This window comes from Mytilus galloprovincialis, chromosome 14 (genome assembly GCF_965363235.1).
Source record: "Mytilus galloprovincialis chromosome 14, xbMytGall1.hap1.1, whole genome shotgun sequence".
Lineage (NCBI taxonomy): Eukaryota > Metazoa > Mollusca > Bivalvia > Mytilida > Mytilidae > Mytilus > Mytilus galloprovincialis.
The window spans coordinates 73,008,496-73,028,629 of NC_134851.1; the positions used below are offsets into that span (position 1 = coordinate 73,008,496).

The 20,134-nt window shown below is 34.6% G+C and overlaps 1 protein-coding gene and 1 long non-coding RNA gene across 2 annotated transcripts; one reads left to right on the forward strand and one right to left on the reverse strand.

Annotated features, from left to right (window-relative positions):
* Positions 1 to 394: 394 nt before the first annotated feature.
* Positions 395 to 19,310, forward strand: LOC143057999 (heat shock 70 kDa protein 12A-like). Its single transcript, XM_076231462.1, has 5 exons — positions 395 to 445; positions 2,502 to 2,823; positions 3,339 to 3,557; positions 13,552 to 13,702; positions 16,625 to 19,310. Exons 2-5 carry the CDS (start codon positions 2,515 to 2,517, stop codon positions 17,695 to 17,697), a joined length of 1,752 nt encoding a protein of 583 aa, XP_076087577.1. The 5' UTR covers positions 395 to 445; positions 2,502 to 2,514; the 3' UTR covers positions 17,698 to 19,310.
* LOC143058000 (uncharacterized) lies at positions 6,489 to 9,645 on the reverse strand. The gene is made up of 3 exons (XR_012972907.1): positions 9,596 to 9,645; positions 7,218 to 7,539; positions 6,489 to 6,702 (listed from the first exon to the last, which is right to left on the reverse strand). It is a non-coding gene; the product is annotated as an uncharacterized LOC143058000 (long non-coding RNA).
* Positions 19,311 to 20,134: the final 824 nt, after the last annotated feature.

The following is a 20,134-nucleotide window of genomic DNA, read 5'->3' on the forward strand; positions in this document are numbered from 1 at the left end:
CTAGAGAAGAATATAGTGAGTACATTAGTGGCGGATCCAGGAATTTTCATAAGTGGGGGCCCACTGACTGACCTAAGCCTGAGGGGGCCCGCTCCTGTCACGCTTCAGTGATTCCCTATATAAGCAACCAAAATTTTTTTCCAAAAAGGGGGGGACCGGGCCCCCTGCCCCCCCCCCCTAAATCCGCCTCTGTACATTTATATACCCGCCCAATATCAAATAAACTTGCGATATACTTTTAAATTTAGATTAATTAAAAACTGATAAAAGGGAAATAATCATGATGAGTTACTAGTCTTGAGATATACAATCACTCGGGTATTATCTTACCTGTTTTGGAAAACACCCAATTCATTCGAACATTTCTTTAAATAGATTTAATGGACGTGTTGCGTAATACAAATGTGACAAGTTAATGGTATGGTGATAACAAAGAATAACAAAGGTAGGATAATACTTTACTGCTAAATACCAGTGATAAGCATATTTTAACCAGTTTTGTTTTACGTGGTTAAATAAATTTTAACTTTCGTTTTACATATATATATGCATGATATGTTTATAAAGGATATAGGTAGGTTCTAATATTTATATACATTCGTGATACTATCGCATATTATTCGTCCATTGATGTTTGATATCATCCTTTCATGATTATTTATACCAAAAATAACTTTAATGTATCATGCAAATTGTAGGGACAGATCTATTAAACTAAGAAAACAAAACAAACAAAAAGACAAGGTCGTTACATATGAATGGATTCAGAAAAACGATATAAATTATCTTGATACATAAACTAATAAAATAATGGATGAAGCAGTTTAATAATGCTACCCATTGTTCACCAAAAGTTTTATTATTATACATTAATACTATATTTTTTTTATCGTTACTATTACACGAGCTATTATATCTATAAATAGAAGGGGGATTTAGTCAACTTGAGGACATTGGACTTCGTAACGAAAGTTTACATTTTGTTGATTGGTTGCGAAACTAAGATTAACATTGAACACATAAAAAACTAAACTTTTTTGCATTTAAATACACGACTTTGTCATCAATTGTATAACATCCATTGGTATCTGATGTACAGTAGTTGTCGTTTGTTAATGTATTTTATACGTTTTTCTCGTTTTTCGCTAGCTATATAGATTTAGACCGTTGGTTTTCCCGTTTGAATGGTTTTACACTAGTAATTTTTTGGGCCCTTTAATTTTATAGCTTTCTGTTTTGGTGTGAGCAAAGGCTCCGTGTTGAAGGCTGTACATTGACCTATAATGGTTTACTTTTATATATTGTTATTTGGATGGAGAGTTGTCTCATTGGCACTCAAACCACAGCTTCCTATATCTTATTAGCTTATTTAGCTACACTTACCATGCTTACGGTATACAATAATACAATTTAAAAAACCCATCGATATCTGTTATTGCCGTCGTCATTTAACCAAAACAGACTTATTATCTTCTCCAAAGGTCATGCAAACTAACCATCTGATCAACTGAAGAAGAAAAAAACAACACTCTAGGACAACTAAGAACATCCCAAAAAACGTTTAGTGACATTTAAGGGGGACCCACTTAAGTTAATTACTTATTGTCATATATATGGCTTAATATCCGTCGTCCCAATTGTCAAAATTCGCACAGAACTAGTCGTAATGATCGACCGTCATTTTGCCCAGAGCTCAAATACGGCAAAAGAGATAAAAATCCGCTGGTACACAGTGTGCAAAGTATGAAACTGTAGCGGCACCAGTTTGTCCATTGACCAAAGTTGGTTACCAAAGCGATACCCTTTTTGTTGTCTAGCGACAAAAGTAGATTACCGAAGATCTATTGTATTGCATTTATAAAGTAATATTAGTAAATTTTGGGATTTTTTTTCTTCATCAATTTTTAAATTGTAAACGTGGTCATATATATTAATCACTAGATAACGATTGATTGATTGATGTATTGGTGTTAAACTCCAATTTCAATACTATTGCGTTATTTCGTGGCGGTCAGTTTTTATTGGTGGAGGAAGTGGGAATGCCCGGATAGAATCACCGATCTTTTGGTTGGTAGGAAAAATGACAATCCTCATCGATTAAGATGGGAGTTGAGTGCATCTGTAACGTGCATGATACAACCTTGCGATATCAGTGTTTGCTGGCTAGTGACTACTTACAGGGGCGGATCCACCCATTTTAGGACAATCTAATTAAAAACCGATCTCTCATCGCTCCTGTTTCTGATATGTCGCGTGGCCAGCGCGACATATCAGAAACAGGAGCGATGAGAGATCGGTTTTTAATTAGATTGAACCTAGGACAAAAAAGGGGGCGGATCCAACTTTATGTCCCCATTCAAATGCATTAATCGTCCCAAATAAAAGGGGTCCAACCCCCGGAACCCTCCCCCTGGATCCGCCACTGACTTTCGCCACTTGGCAACTCTTGACGTGACTACTAAATAATTTAATTTTTTTTTTTTTGAATGTATAATATTTAGGTTGAAAGAAACAATGGCTGACTCAAGTTATTTGATAGTAGCAGCATTAGATTTTGGTACAACGTATAGTGGATATGCTTTTTCGATGAGACATGAATTCAAAGATGACCCAATGAAAATCCATGCTAATCCAGTATGGAAAGCTGGAAGTCGTCAGTTTATGTCTTTGAAAGCTCCAACAAGTCTGCTGTTAGACAAAGACAAAGAGTTCCTGGCATTTGGATACGACGCAGAAAATCAGTATGCAGAAGTTCTCTTGGATGGCGAAAAAGATGACCATTATTACTTTCATCGGTTTAAAATGAACTTACACAATAATAAGGTAATATGTTTTTATTTTTGTTTGAACATGTTCCTTATCAATACCAGTTTTTAATTCCGCACAACCAAACTAACGCTCCACTTGAGCAAGGGTTTTATTTCCGGATAGTAGAATGTCAACATGTTTGTATTCCCAAGTCAATCTTTAATATAAAAAAGAAGATGTGATATGCTTGCCAGTGATTCAACTCTCCACAAGAGGCCAAATGACACAACAATTAACAGCTATAGGACTCCGTAAGGCCTTTTAACATACCGCATAGTCTGTTATAAAAGGCCCCGAAATCACAAAAATGAATCTTTCAAACGAACTTGTTTTAGTTAACTTTCACCAACAAATCAGACAATATACATCTTTGTAAGGAATTTGATAAATATTATTTCATGTTGTTTTACTATAAAATAGGAATAAGAAAGTTTTGACTAACTTTTTTTTTTATAAAATTCTCAAATATTTGCATTTGACATCGTTATACTCGTATATGTTGTTTTTAACATTTTTGTTATACTGTTTAGAATATAACAGCAGACATGGTATTGGAGGATGTAACGGGGAAACCTCTCACTGCTCTCCAAGTTTTCAAGTTGTCTATCAAGTTTTTAGTCGACCATTTGCTAGAAACGTTGGACAAACAAGGTACAGGTGTAAACCATAACGAGGTACAATGGGTTTTAACAGTACCGGCGATATGGAGGGATGCAGCTAAACAGTTCATGAGGTCAAGTGCAGAACAGGTAAATAAATAACCTCGTTAATATTTATTGATTTCACCCATTTTCCCCAAGATGTGTTTATTAATACTTTATATAGCGTGACCGTTTTCTTGAAAGGAATTCCGCTCAAAATTTATTTAAGGTCCATCTTGAACTTGCAGTCACGGGTTCAACCTTATTCGCTGTTGAAGGTTTTAATGTGATATGTTATTAATACATGTACCAGCAATTTAAATGTTGCTTTTTAAATGTTTTTGTAATGTCAATTGCAAAGAACACAGCTGTGGATTAAAAGTATCAACAAATAACTGTTATTTTTTTAATCTCCTGAGTTTCAAATTAAGTGAATAATGCAGTATCGTAATATTTAATATAAAGAAGAAGATGTGGTATGATTCACGACCGACACTCGGCTAACCGAGAGATAGGTCGGTTAATCTATATTGAGTATGCGGCTATATCGGCGGTGGGTCTGTTAATCGGGTTGGCTAAAGTCTGTTAATCAGGTGTTATCGTGAAAATCAGTAAAAGGTCAGCATGTTTCATTGTATAACTTTTTAATTATATTTATATCATAAAAACTATTCATGTCTGACAAAATGATTTGGAGTACTGAATCCAGTGGTGTTATTAATTTTTTTCTAGCTTCAATAAACGATCTATAAAATGAAAAGGCGAGTTACTCATCAGTACATTTATACACATTTTACACACACAAAATGTACACAAAAATGACAAGTTGGTTGAGTTTACTTGCATGCAATCTTTTGAACATAAAAAAGACTGGTATTATGCTTGTTTATCATATTAACATCAATATGTGAAAAATCTACACGAAAATTATATTTTGGTGACATAAATCAACTTTTGATAAAAATATGATCTGTTAATGGGTCGGATGTATAAAACTCGGTCTGTTAATTGGTCTGTTAAGAGTTATGAATGCCATTACACGTATAATTTAATTGCTATATGGGGTGTTATCTGAATAAAGAGATAGTCCTAAGATTAGTGGCTAGAATAAATGGAAACAACACATGAACAATGAAACATAAGTTTAGACAATGGAATCTGAAAATGGATAGAAATGATTTAAAAAGTGTAAAATCAGAGTAATATTAATTTATCAAAAAATGGTCGCATATATCATGTGGATTTTGTTTCATTGATATGAATTGCACCAATTTGTCATTTACATAGTTAACAAGTACATAATTCAGAGATAAACTTCGTAATGTTTTGATTTTTTTATCAAATGAATTGAAATATATTTATAATGCAAACAAATGTAGACAAACTTTTCAACATCAACCTTTCTCTACACCACCTTGAAGGTCACTCGATAGAAAAACAAGCACGTTTGCGGACTGCGAGTCGGCTAAATGACTTACGATATCATAGGAATACATCATTACTCGAAAAATAAAATAAATATTATGCATTTATTGTGATTTACAGGAATATAAAATTGTCTTGTTGTTACACATTAAATCAGCACCCACTACTAATATAAAAAAACTTACTAATGTCTATTTCTTGTTTAGAACCACTGTTTAGAACTTGGTACAGACATTTCCTTAGGCGGCAGAAAATAAGAATGATGACTCGGTACAAAGGAAAATACATACCGGAAATAAACTCCTCATAGATACCAGAATTGAAATTTGATATTTGCGCCTTATATTTACGCCTGACACGCGTTTCGTCTACGAAAAACTCATCAGTGACGCTCGAAAAAAAGTTTAAAGGGTCAAAAAAACAAAGTTGAAAAGCATTGAGGAAATACAAGTAATACCGGGATCACACATCAGCGTATAGCGTGGTAAAAATCATTTACGCTGCCAATATGCTTTAAGCGTGTATTGGGCGTACTAGAAGCGTACCTCAGGCTAAGCGTTTATCCGCCGTTCAAGAAACGTATGTTGGCGTATGTTATATGTTTTTTATGCTGCCTAAAAATTTCATCGGGTTGTAGCGTTCATCAAGCGTATTTACTTTCCTTCAGTGGCTAGATATATAGGGGCATTCATAACTCTTAACAGACCAATTAACAGACCGAGTTTTATACATCCGACCCATTAACAGATCATATTTTTATCAAAAGTTGATTTATGTCACCAAAATATAATTTTCGTGTAGATTTTTCACATATTGATGTTAATATGATAAACAAGCATAATACCAGTCTTTTTTATGTTCAAAAGATTGCATGCAAGTAAACTCAACCAACTTGTCATTTTTGTGTACATTTTGTGTGTGTAAAATGTGTATAAATGTACTGATGAGTAACTCGCCTTTTCATTTTATAGATCGTTTATTGAAGCTAGAAAAAAATTAATAACACCACTGGATTCAGTACTCCAAATCATTTTGTCAGACATGAATAGTTTTTATGATATAAATATAATTAAAAAGTTATACAATGAAACATGCTGACCTTTTACTGATTTTCACGATAACACCTGATTAACAGACTTTAGCCAACCCGATTAACAGACCCACCGCCGATATAGCCGCATACTCAATATAGATTAACCGACCTATCTCTCGGTTAGCCGAGTGTCGGTCGTGAATCATACCACATCTTCTTCTTTATATTAAATATTACGATACTGCATTATTCACTTAATTTGAAACTCAGGAGATTAAAAAAATAACAGTTATTTGTTGATACTTTTAATCCACAGCTGTGTTCTTTGCAATTGACATTACAAAAACATTTAAAAAGCAACATTTAAATTGCTGGTACATGTATTAATAACATATCACATTAAAACCTTCAACAGCGAATAAGGTTGAACCCGTGACTGCAAGTTCAAGATGGACCTTAAATAAATTTTGAGCGGAATTCCTTTCAAGAAAACGGTCACGCTATATAAAGTATTAATAAACACATCTTGGGGAAAATGGGTGAAATCAATAAATATTAACGAGGTTATTTATTTACCTGTTCTGCACTTGACCTCATGAACTGTTTAGCTGCATCCCTCCATATCGCCGGTACTGTTAAAACCCATTGTACCTCGTTATGGTTTACACCTGTACCTTGTTTGTCCAACGTTTCTAGCAAATGGTCGACTAAAAACTTGATAGACAACTTGAAAACTTGGAGAGCAGTGAGAGGTTTCCCCGTTACATCCTCCAATACCATGTCTGCTGTTATATTCTAAACAGTATAACAAAAATGTTAAAAACAACATATACGAGTATAACGATGTCAAATGCAAATATTTGAGAATTTTATAAAAAAAAAAGTTAGTCAAAACTTTCTTATTCCTATTTTATAGTAAAACAACATGAAATAATATTTATCAAATTCCTTACAAAGATGTATATTGTCTGATTTGTTGGTGAAAGTTAACTAAAACAAGTTCGTTTGAAAGATTCATTTTTGTGATTTCGGGGCCTTTTATAACAGACTATGCGGTATGTTAAAAGGCCTTACGGAGTCCTATAGCTGTTAATTGTTGTGTCATTTGGCCTCTTGTGGAGAGTTGAATCACTGGCAAGCATATCACATCTTCTTTTTTATATTAAAGATTGACTTGGGAATACAAACATGTTGACATTCTACTATCCGGAAATAAAACCCTTGCTCAAGTGGAGCGTTAGTTTGGTTGTGCGGAATTAAAAACTGGTATTGATAAGGAACATGTTCAAACAAAAATAAAAACATATTACCTTATTATTGTGTAAGTTCATTTTAAACCGATGAAAGTAATAATGGTCATCTTTTTCGCCATCCAAGAGAACTTCTGCATACTGATTTTCTGCGTCGTATCCAAATGCCAGGAACTCTTTGTCTTTGTCTAACAGCAGACTTGTTGGAGCTTTCAAAGACATAAACTGACGACTTCCAGCTTTCCATACTGGATTAGCATGGATTTTCATTGGGTCATCTTTGAATTCATGTCTCATCGAAAAAGCATATCCACTATACGTTGTACCAAAATCTAATGCTGCTACTATCAAATAACTTGAGTCAGCCATTGTTTCTTTCAACCTAAATATTATACATTCAAAAAAAAAAAAATTAAATTATTTAGTAGTCACGTCAAGAGTTGCCAAGTGGCGAAAGTCAGTGGCGGATCCAGGGGGAGGGTTCCGGGGGTTGGACCCCTTTTATTTGGGACGATTAATGCATTTGAATGGGGACATAAAGTTGGATCCGCCCCCTTTTTTGTCCTAGGTTCAATCTAATTAAAAACCGATCTCTCATCGCTCCTGTTTCTGATATGTCGCGCTGGCCACGCGACATATCAGAAACAGGAGCGATGAGAGATCGGTTTTTAATTAGATTGTCCTAAAATGGGTGGATCCGCCCCTGTAAGTAGTCACTAGCCAGCAAACACTGATATCGCAAGGTTGTATCATGCACGTTACAGATGCACTCAACTCCCATCTTAATCGATGAGGATTGTCATTTTTCCTACCAACCAAAAGATCGGTGATTCTATCCGGGCATTCCCACTTCCTCCACCAATAAAAACTGACCGCCACGAAATAACGCAATAGTATTGAAATTGGAGTTTAACACCAATACATCAATCAATCAATCGTTATCTAGTGATTAATATATATGACCACGTTTACAATTTAAAAATTGATGAAGAAAAAAAATCCCAAAATTTACTAATATTACTTTATAAATGCAATACAATAGATCTTCGGTAATCTACTTTTGTCGCTAGACAACAAAAAGGGTATCGCTTTGGTAACCAACTTTGGTCAATGGACAAACTGGTGCCGCTACAGTTTCATACTTTGCACACTGTGTACCAGCGGATTTTTATCTCTTTTGCCGTATTTGAGCTCTGGGCAAAATGACGGTCGATCATTACGACTAGTTCTGTGCGAATTTTGACAATTGGGACGACGGATATTAAGCCATATATATGACAATAAGTAATTAACTTAAGTGGGTCCCCCTTAAATGTCACTAAACGTTTTTTGGGATGTTCTTAGTTGTCCTAGAGTGTTGTTTTTTTCTTCTTCAGTTGATCAGATGGTTAGTTTGCATGACCTTTGGAGAAGATAATAAGTCTGTTTTGGTTAAATGACGACGGCAATAACAGATATCGATGGGTTTTTTAAATTGTATTATTGTATACCGTAAGCATGGTAAGTGTAGCTAAATAAGCTAATAAGATATAGGAAGCTGTGGTTTGAGTGCCAATGAGACAACTCTCCATCCAAATAACAATATATAAAAGTAAACCATTATAGGTCAATGTACAGCCTTCAACACGGAGCCTTTGCTCACACCAAAACAGAAAGCTATAAAATTAAAGGGCCCAAAAAATTACTAGTGTAAAACCATTCAAACGGGAAAACCAACGGTCTAAATCTATATAGCTAGCGAAAAACGAGAAAAACGTATAAAATACATTAACAAACGACAACTACTGTACATCAGATACCAATGGATGTTATACAATTGATGACAAAGTCGTGTATTTAAATGCAAAAAAGTTTAGTTTTTTATGTGTTCAATGTTAATCTTAGTTTCGCAACCAATCAACAAAATGTAAACTTTCGTTACGAAGTCCAATGTCCTCAAGTTGACTAAATCCCCCTTCTATTTATAGATATAATAGCTCGTGTAATAGTAACGATAAAAAAAATATAGTATTAATGTATAATAATAAAACTTTTGGTGAACAATGGGTAGCATTATTAAACTGCTTCATCCATTATTTTATTAGTTTATGTATCAAGATAATTTATATCGTTTTTCTGAATCCATTCATATGTAACGACCTTGTCTTTTTGTTTGTTTTGTTTTCTTAGTTTAATAGATCTGTCCCTACAATTTGCATGATACATTAAAGTTATTTTTGGTATAAATAATCATGAAAGGATGATATCAAACATCAATGGACGAATAATATGCGATAGTATCACGAATGTATATAAATATTAGAACCTACCTATATCCTTTATAAACATATCATGCATATATATATGTAAAACGAAAGTTAAAATTTATTTAACCACGTAAAACAAAACTGGTTAAAATATGCTTATCACTGGTATTTAGCAGTAAAGTATTATCCTACCTTTGTTATTCTTTGTTATCACCATACCATTAACTTGTCACATTTGTATTACGCAACACGTCCATTAAATCTATTTAAAGAAATGTTCGAATGAATTGGGTGTTTTCCAAAACAGGTAAGATAATACCCGAGTGATTGTATATCTCAAGACTAGTAACTCATCATGATTATTTCCCTTTTATCAGTTTTTAATTAATCTAAATTTAAAAGTATATCGCAAGTTTATTTGATATTGGGCGGGTATATAAATGTACAGAGGCGGATTTAGGGGGGGGGGGCAGGGGGCCCGGTCCCCCCCTTTTTGGAAAAAAATTTTGGTTGCTTATATAGGGAATCACTGAAGCGTGACAGGAGCGGGCCCCCTCAGGCTTAGGTCAGTCAGTGGGCCCCCACTTATGAAAATTCCTGGATCCGCCACTAATGTACTCACTATATTCTTCTCTAGGCAAAGACTTGACAACATGGTTTATTTGTAGCTCCCAAGAGCCAGCATGGTCACTGCGAGTTTACAATTTTTGAAAGGGGGTTAATTGCATCAATTGGAATATATGTGCCATAAACGATTTATTAAAAAAAAACAATCAAATCTGACGTGCGCCCTCTACGGCCCACTTTTAATCCGTCGCTGAATCCGTTATTTTTTCTTTTCTATCAATTTTAATAATTTTATTTATATGCTTCTAGTTCTCTCTAGTATATATAATAAATCACTTACCGCTAAGGATAGTAAATTTGGAATTTGTAGTAAAATTTTTCTCTCTAATTACAAAAATAGTTTTGTAATAAATATCTTTTTTCAATGCTACATGTTTTGTTATGTACATGGGTTTCTTTAGTTACACTCCTTTTGTTAGGATTTTAAACCAATAAAATTCAAGTTTCTGTTTTTTTATAATACATAAGTTACCACTGTGGATAGTAAACTTGTCCAAGTCAGGAGCCTCTGGCCTTTGTTAGTTTTGTATGATTTTAAATTTCATAGGCGGATCCAGGGGGGGGGGGGCCTGGCGGGCCCGGCCCCCCCCCCTTTCGTGGGAAAAATTTGGTTGATTATATAGGGAATCACTGAAGCATGACTGGAGAGGGCCCCCCGGTCTGTTAATTGGTCTGTTAAGAGTTATGAATGCCATTACACGTATAATTTAATTGCTATATGGGGTGTTATCTGAATAAAGAGATAGTCCTAAGATTAGTGGCTAGAATAAATGGAAACAACACATGAACAATGAAACATAAGTTTAGACAATGGAATCTGAAAATGGATAGAAATGATTTAAAAAGTGTAAAATCAGAGTAATATTAATTTATCAAAAAATGGTCGCATATATCATGTGGATTTTGTTTCATTGATATGAATTGCACCAATTTGTCATTTACATAGTTAACAAGTACATAATTCAGAGATAAACTTCGTAATGTTTTGATTTTTTTATCAAATGAATTGAAATATATTTATAATGCAAACAAATGTAGACAAACTTTTCAACATCAACCTTTCTCTACACCACCTTGAAGGTCACTCGATAGAAAAACAAGCACGTTTGCGGACTGCGAGTCGGCTAAATGACTTACGATATCATAGGAATACATCATTACTCGAAAAATAAAATAAATATTATGCATTTATTGTGATTTACAGGAATATAAAATTGTCTTGTTGTTACACATTAAATCAGCACCCACTACTAATATAAAAAAACTTACTAATGTCTATTTCTTGTTTAGAACCACTGTTTAGAACTTGGTACAGACATTTCCTTAGGCGGCAGAAAATAAGAATGATGACTCGGTACAAAGGAAAATACATACCGGAAATAAACTCCTCATAGATACCAGAATTGAAATTTGATATTTGCGCCTTATATTTACGCCTGACACGCGTTTCGTCTACGAAAAACTCATCAGTGACGCTCGAAAAAAAGTTTAAAGGGTCAAAAAAACAAAGTTGAAAAGCATTGAGGAAATACAAGTAATACCGGGATCACACATCAGCGTATAGCGTGGTAAAAATCATTTACGCTGCCAATATGCTTTAAGCGTGTATTGGGCGTACTAGAAGCGTACCTCAGGCTAAGCGTTTATCCGCCGTTCAAGAAACGTATGTTGGCGTATGTTATATGTTTTTTATGCTGCCTAAAAATTTCATCGGGTTGTAGCGTTCATCAAGCGTATTTACTTTCCTTCAGTGGCTAGATATATAGGGGGAGGGTTGATATCTCATAAACATGTTTATCCCCTCCGCAATTTTGCGCCTGTCCCAAGTCAGGAGCCTCTGGCCTTTGTTAGTCTTATATGATTTTTAATTTTAGTTTCTTGTGTATAATTCTGAGTTTATTATGACGTCCATTTTCACTGTACTAGTATGTATATTTTTTAAGGGGCCAGCTGAAGGACGCCCACGGGTGCGGGAGTTTATCTCTACATTGAAGACCCATTGGTTGCCTTTGTCTGTTGCCTGTTCTATGGTCGGATTGTTTTCGTTTTGACACATTCCCCATTTCCTTTCTCAATTTTACCTTTGTATTTCGACGTACTTCAAACTTATGCAACGCGCTTTGAACGATTGCTAAGCGTTCCTATGGCGTGCAACTAACGTATACCGACTTTGTCAGTTTTCTCTGTACGTTTGGTGCACGCTGGTCTATCCGCCAATGTGTGACGCCGGCATAAGGTAATCTATTCCTGAGGTAGAAAAGCCTTAGTATTCCAAAGAAAACGCACGGAATTTAACCAGCTGAATTGCAACACATGACAGATTCAAAGATGTTACAGACCCTGAACAGACAAAACAATAAGGCTGATTGATAACGTGTCATAAATAATAAATTTATGCGAATTCGACTGGCCAATCAGTCCATATACTGACGCTAATTTGTCAGAAGTGACACACCCTTTTAATGAAATGCAGAGAATTTTTTTTTAAATAAAAGTGCTCATTCTATAAGGATACTGTTGCATCGTATTGTATTTTTTTCGTCATAAGTACATCTCATTTTTTTCAATGTAAAATATAAACTCAAGGTAGTAAGACTATTGTCGTGGCTAAATAACTCTTAACTGACACGATTTAAATTGTCCAACCCATTAACAGACTGTATTCCCCTAATATTCATGAAAATGTGGTATAACTCAACTTATATAACAATTATGAAATATTTATCAATGACAATTGATTTTTTAGAACAAAAGTACTACTTTGTGTCCTTTAAATCATATCTAAAAATGTTTTTTGGCCTTTTATTTATCTAAATATTGCTATGCGTACAAGCATAAAAACCACATACTTGCGCGACGCCTTTTCGTTTTACTTAAAATTGCGCAGGCTATGTATTTGTTTTAATGGTGGATAATGTTCTATGATAGATATCATTTTGCTAGACACTTTTCTTTTTTTGATGTGATTCTTATAATGTGCCAAAAAATCTGTATATTTAACAGAGTTTAACATTAAATTGTGAGTTTTACTCTTAACAGACTTTAGCCAACCCGATTAACAGACCCACCGCCGATATAGCCGCATACTCAATATAGATTAACCGACCTATCTCTCGGTTAGCCGAGTGTCGGTCGTGTGATTGCCAATGAGACAACTATCCACAAAAGACCAAAATGACACAGACATTAACGTTATTTCTGGTTTGCGGATTTCTTAAAGACGTAGATGAATTAATTAGTTTTTATGGTTTAGCATTGAAATTATGATAGAAATATCATAATTATATTATTATAATATTGTTTCTATTGTTCCTGACAAAGTTCGTACGAATGTCCCTCATCCTTTCGATAGCACTTTAAGATGCTGTTATAGTAGAAAGCGCCGTTAGAGGTCTCTATAAACGTAAAGTCAAATGCATGTAGACCTCATAATTTACGTTTATAACGTTTATATCGTAAGAGGAAACCGTTTTATTACGAGAAACCTATATTTTGATTAAATCAAACTACTCCAATTGCAGGCAGGTATTCCTCCTGATAGGTTAATACTGGCCCTGGAACCAGAAACAGCATCAATTTTCTGTCAGTACCTACCAGTAGAGAAACTTAAGGCTGAGAAAGCATTTACTATGTCGGCGCAGGGAACAGAGTACATGGTCGTGGATCTAGGAGGTAAATTAGTTTAATGGGGGTCTCATTTGGGGGTTCCGATACCGGATCCCGCTCACTGTTTTGTCAGATTCTCGTATCCCGCTTACACTATGTACGTAAGCAATTCTCATTTTTTTTGTCATTTCCCGGTCTCACTATACCTCATTTCCCGTTTTCACGACACAATCATTTGACTTTCACGTGTCACGCTTACAAAAAATCAGCAATCCCGCGTCACGGTTAGACCCCAATGAAACTCACTTTAATGAGCGAATTAAGTAGTGCATTATATAATAAGTAATGCCAAATTAGTAAAATGAGCGAATCAGGTAGTGCATTATAAAATAAGTAATGCCTAATTAGTAAAATGAGCGAATCAGGTAGTGCATTACAAAATTATTAATGGTAATTATTTAGTAAGAGAGATGATAAATATATTATATATATGCATTACAGGATACTTATCGGTTAATGTTTGCTCAAACTGACAACCGTGGTGGTTCAGGGTAATTCAAAGAGTTGGAAGCCCTCTTTTTTTTTTAGCTCACCTGGCTCGAAAGGTCAGCTTTTCTCATCACTTTGCGTCCGACGTCCGTCGTCGTCGTCTGTTAACTTTTACGAAAATCTTCTCCTCTGAAACTACTGGGCCAAATTAAACTTAACTTGGCTACAATCATCATTTGGGTATCTAGTTTAAAAAAAGCGATAATAATCAGCAAAGTAAGATTAACAAATAAATCAACATGACCAAAATGGTCAGTTGACCTCTTAAGGAGTTATTGCCCTTTATAGTCATTTTTTAACAATTTTTCGTAAATCTTAGTAATCTTTTACAAAAATCTTCCCCTCTAAAACTAATGGGCCAAATTAAACCAAACTTGGCTACAATCATCATTGGGATATTTAGTTAAAAAAATGTGTCCAGTGAACAGGCCAACTAATCAAGATGGCCGCGCGCCATGGCTTAAAATAGAACATAGGGGTAAAATGCAGTTTTTGACTTATATCTCAAAAACCAAAGCATTTAGAGCAAATCTGACATGGGATAAAATTGTTTATCAGGTCTAGATGTATCTTCCCGGAAATTTTCAAATGAATCGGACAACCTTTTGTTAGGTTGCTGCCCCTGAATTGGTAATTTTAAGGAAATTTTGCCGTTTTTGGTTATAATCTTGAATATTATTATAGATAGAGATAAACTGTTAACAGCAATAATATACAGCAAAGAAAGACCTTAAAATAAGTCAGCATGACCAAAATAGTCAATTGATCCCCTAAGGAGTTATAGCCCTTTATAGTCATGTTTTAACAATTTTCATAAAATTTGTAAATTTTTACTAACTTTTTCAACTGTTTTGGCCGAGTTTGTTATAGAAAGAGATAATTGTAATCAGCAAGAATGTTATAATAAAGTAAGATAAACAAACATATCACCATCACCATTGCCAATGAGACAACTCTCCACAAGAGACCAAATGACACAGAAATTAATTATAGGACACTTTACGGCCTTCATCAATGAACAAAGCTCATACCGCAAAGTCAGCAGTTTTTTTAAGAAGAAGTTAAGGACAAATTTAAAATAAAAACATTACATTAAACCCGCTGCATTTGTGTATGCGCATGTCCTGAGTCTGGAGCCTGCTGTTCAGTGGTAGTCGTTTATTGGTGTGGTTCTTTTGTAAGTGTTTCTCGTTTTTTGCTTTTGAGATAATGTCACTCCACACAAGTCGAAAACGACCTGACAATGTCATGGCACAAAAGTGAATAAAGACTAAAAAGGCAAATAGTTATACAAAACACTGCGTACAAGACAAGAGAAACAACAGTATGCAAATCACAAAATAGTAACTAATGACAAAACAAACATCAGCATACAAAATACTGCATACAAACTAAAGACAAAACACACATCAGCATACAAAACACTGCATACAAACTAAAGACGGGACAAACATCAGCATACAAAACACTGCATACAAACTAAAGACAAGACAAACATCAGGATAAAAGACATTGCATACAAATGAAGACAAGACAAACATCAGCACACAAAACACAATATTGAAACTAAAGACAAGAAAAACACTAGAATACCAAACGCAACATATAAACTAAAGACAAGACAAACATTTAATTTAGTATACAAATCACAATAAATAAGCTAAAGACAAGACAAACACTAGCATATAAAAAGCAACATACAAACTAAAGACAAGACAAACAACATTATGCAAAACACAACATAGACAACTATAGACTGAGCAACACGAACCCAACCAAAAACCGTTGGTTATCTCAGATGCTCCGGAAGGGTTAGCAGATCTTGCTCCACATGTGGCACCTGTCGTGTTGCTCATTTTAGTACAAACCTGGTGATAAGTCTTAATCGAAAGGTTACTGTCAGTGAAACGAGGACTGGATAGTGTTTACGACAATTGAGAAATAGCCGTCGTCATCTTTTAACCAGATATTCCATGACGATCATCAACTCGTGATGGCATCCATGAAATAAAAATAGAAAGGTGTCGTTTTAACAATATTCAAAGGAAAAACACTTAGTTATACCTTTAAAAAATGTCTTTGTTTCAATTGTAATTCTTTAACAAAATTGTCAAGATACATCAAAATAAACTTTTATATTCAACCAATAGATATAAGAAGATGTGATATGTGTGCCAATGAAATAAGTAAACTCTCCATACAAGTCACATTCGTGAAAGTAAACCATAATGGCACGCGTCAAAGTTCGGCCTTAAACACGGAGCCTTGGCTCACACCGAACAGTTTTACAATCCGGTTTGTAACTTGCAATTCATATCATAGATTCACAGAGAACGTAATTTGCAAATTAAGTTATTATTATCATATTTGACAATGTTAAATATAGTTTTGTTATCTATTGAATACACATGAATCGATGTTCTATCTTTTAATTACAAGGTGGCACTGCAGACATAACGGTCCATCGGAAAGCTGCTAACGGTCAATTAATAGAGAAACATCGAGCCACAGGAAATGATTGCGGAGGGACATCCGTAGATAAAAGATTCTTTAAAATACTTGAAGACATTGTTGGTGAATCCACCATGCAATTTTTAAGAGAAAACGACCCTTTGGCTTATTTGGATATTGAAAGAGAATTTGAAGCGGTGAAGAGAACAGTTGAAACAAAGAAAAAAGGGAAAGTGAATATGACTATTCCTGTCGTTTCGCTCGATAAAGTATGCCGAAAGGATCACAGCAAAGATTTCGAACAATTGGTACAATCATCAAAATATTCAAAGGAAATCAAACTTCTTGGTGATAAAATGAGAATGGACGCTGATGCAATGAGGAATATCTTTAAACCATCTATAGACAAAGTTATTTCTTTGTTAAAAGAAGTCCTTAGCAACAGACATACGAAAGGAATATCGCATTTTCTGATGGTTGGTGGTTTTTCCGAATGTCAACTAATACACGATGCAGTGAAACAAGAATTCCCTCAGAAACGTATTATAACTCCGGAAGACGCAGGAATGTGCGTCCTAAAAGGAGCAGTATTATTTGGACACAATCCAACTTATATAAAATCAAGAATCATGCGATTCAGTTACGGCGTCAAAACAAGCCTTCCATTTGATGACAGGAAGTTTGACCGGAAACATTTGGTCGTTATGGACGGTGAAGAGAGGTGTGACAATATATTTTCTGTGATTGTGTCGAAAGACGAAAGTGTCGAGGCGGGTACTAAGATAAAGAGATCGTACTTTACACCATATAAACACCAAGACAAGATGGACTTTATGATATATATATCAGACGATTATAATCCAGCCTACGTTGATGACGAAAGTTGTAATTTGCTTTGCAAACCGACAATTACATTTACCGACACGTGTGAAGAAAAGAGGTGGGTAGACGTTGAATATGTCTTCGGGAATACGGAAATAGGAATAACTGCTGTCGATAGGAATTCTGGGAAGGAAATCAATGCAAAGTTCAATCTTATTGAACCGTATCAGCAGACGTAGAAAGCTGGTAGTTCAAGTGGTCGGTAATACTAGAAATTAAAAACATAGCTTTTGATTTTATACTTTTATATAACAACATATTTTTTTATTTGGATAACAAAAACATGGACAAAAATAGGCAGATATTGGAGCGAATAGAACCTTTTTATTATGTTAACTTTATATCAAATATTGTAATTTTGTTTATTCTTACTGCAGTTTTATTCCTTCTTTCGATATTTGATTCGTCCAGCCATTAATGTGGATCAGACACAAACTGTTTAGTCCCGTATAAATACCCGACTTATTATTTCGTATCATTTACAATTCGAAAATCTAACGGCTGAAAACGTCCTGTACGGGATGAAAATCGAACGGAATGTATTGCAAATTTTTCGCAATGGTAGCCAATTTCAAACGTCCTAATAAAATTTGAACGTTGAAAATGCATTACTTGAGGTATTTACGTTGTATACAAATGGTTAACAAGTAGCAAGTTTGTGTTGTCAACATATCCATGCTGTTGTTTGTTTTTTGTCCAATTTAAATCATGCATGTTCAGTGAAATAATTATACATAATTTCTTATGAACCCAATCATTCAACACACTTAATGTATTTGGAATATTTTGCAACGGGATTTCTTCCCTTAGAAAATGTGGTAGATACTTTGTCAGCCGTAAGCGGCTGAACTAAGGAAGTACTTATTTAGCTCAGTCGGTTAACGCGCTACCTTATAAAAAGAAATCCATACTCTCAGGTTACAATATTTAGGAAATCAGAACACTGATCGATTCAAAGTTGACTGATGCCGTTCTGGAGTAAATTATGAATGCTCCATTATACTGTGAATGTAGTGAACATTTTTTTTTTTTTTGTCTTAGAAAATGAATACTTTTTATGTTTGCCTTTGTCTTATATTCACACTTCATGCACTTAACTTAACAGTAATATTTTCCGAGACAAGTGCCGGTGCTATTCCTTGTAATAATGTACTATAACATCTGTTTAATCAGTAGTAATTATTAAAATGATAACAAATTATATTTAGAAACTGGTAGGAATCCTTATACATACAACAATTAATTCATCTTCAACTTTAAACAAATTTATTACACAAACAAAGGTCAGGGGCCATGCCATCGAAGGTGTCTCAGGACTAAGGTATGTCCTAGTAAGATCATCTTACAATAGGATTGTTTTTGCTCTTAGCCTTGTTGTCGAAAAGATTTCATCTTAGGTTAATATGCCCTAGTTTTGGTCTCATACTTAGGAATACTAATAAGCTGCCTTATATATATATAGGATAGTCTTTTAAAAACCATTTTACACTTTAGGATAATTTTATGATGTCCTAGCATGTAAACCAACACGTCTGCTGTTGTGAGCATTCACTAGTCAAGAACCATTTAAATTTCGGAAAGGGGGGGGGGGGGGGCGGTAGGAGCAAGTAACGGAAATGTAAAAACAAAAATTTCATCAGTTTAGTTTGGCACTTTGAGTTCGTCTCTTCTAATTTGTTTTCTTCCGCGCCATGAAATCTGTGATAAAGAAGTCAATACTTTGTGTGATCATTTATACAATAATTTATACAATATATATATTTGATACATATTTTTTGTTTGATTAAAATAAGATCTATAACAAATAATGAAACATTTTGTGTTTTTTTTTCTTGACGAGTTTTTGTTACAAATTGAAACCAAGCAAGAAATGTCTTAAAAGTCAAGACACCACTAGAAATACTATGGACTGAATGAATAGCTATTTCCAAAAGCAATTATGATTTTGTAAATACAATGCATGAACAAATATTCCGTCGGACAAAACAAGCAGTGGTTTTCTTGACACAGTGGTATATCAGTTTCATTTTTCATTGTGTTTTGTACATATATCAATTCGTTCGTTTTCTAATTTGAATTGTTAAAACAGTTTTTTATGTTAGGGTCTTTTAAAGCTTGCTTTAGGGTATGGGTTTTGCTCGTTGTTGACGTCTGTATGGTGACTTCATCTACTTCAGTTGGTCTTTGATTAGATAGTTGTCTCATACTTATTACAATGTATGTCCACATCTCTTTATTTAACACAGTAGACTCCACCGACATGTATTATACTCACAGATGATTGAATCTTACTTTTTAACAAACCGTACTAATTTTTTGTACATAAATTCGGCCGTTAGTTTTCTCGTTTGAATATCAGTGGCGGATCCAGGGGGGGGGGGGGGTTCCGGGGGTGCGCACCCCCCTTTATTTTTGCCGATCAATGCATTTGTATCGGGACATATGTTTTGCACCCCCCCTTTGCCCTGGGTGCCCTGGGTTAGCACCCCCCCTTTCGAAAATTCCTGCATCCGCCCCTGAATATCTTACGTTTGTCATTTCAGAGCCTTTTATAGCTGACTATACGGTATGGGCTTTGCGCATTGTTGACCTATGGTCGCTAATTTATTTCTATTT

Excerpts from the sequence above, each read along its gene's own strand:
- LOC143057999 (XM_076231462.1), top strand. The coding sequence starts at position 2,515 with ATGGCTGACTCAAGTTATTTGATAGTAGCAGCATTAGATTTTGGTACA. Across the intron at positions 3,558-13,551 it reads TGAGGTCAAGTGCAGAACAG|GCAGGTATTCCTCCTGATAG; the intron begins GTAAATAAATAA and ends CTCCAATTGCAG. Across the intron at positions 13,703-16,624 it reads CATGGTCGTGGATCTAGGAG|GTGGCACTGCAGACATAACG; the intron begins GTAAATTAGTTT and ends TTTAATTACAAG.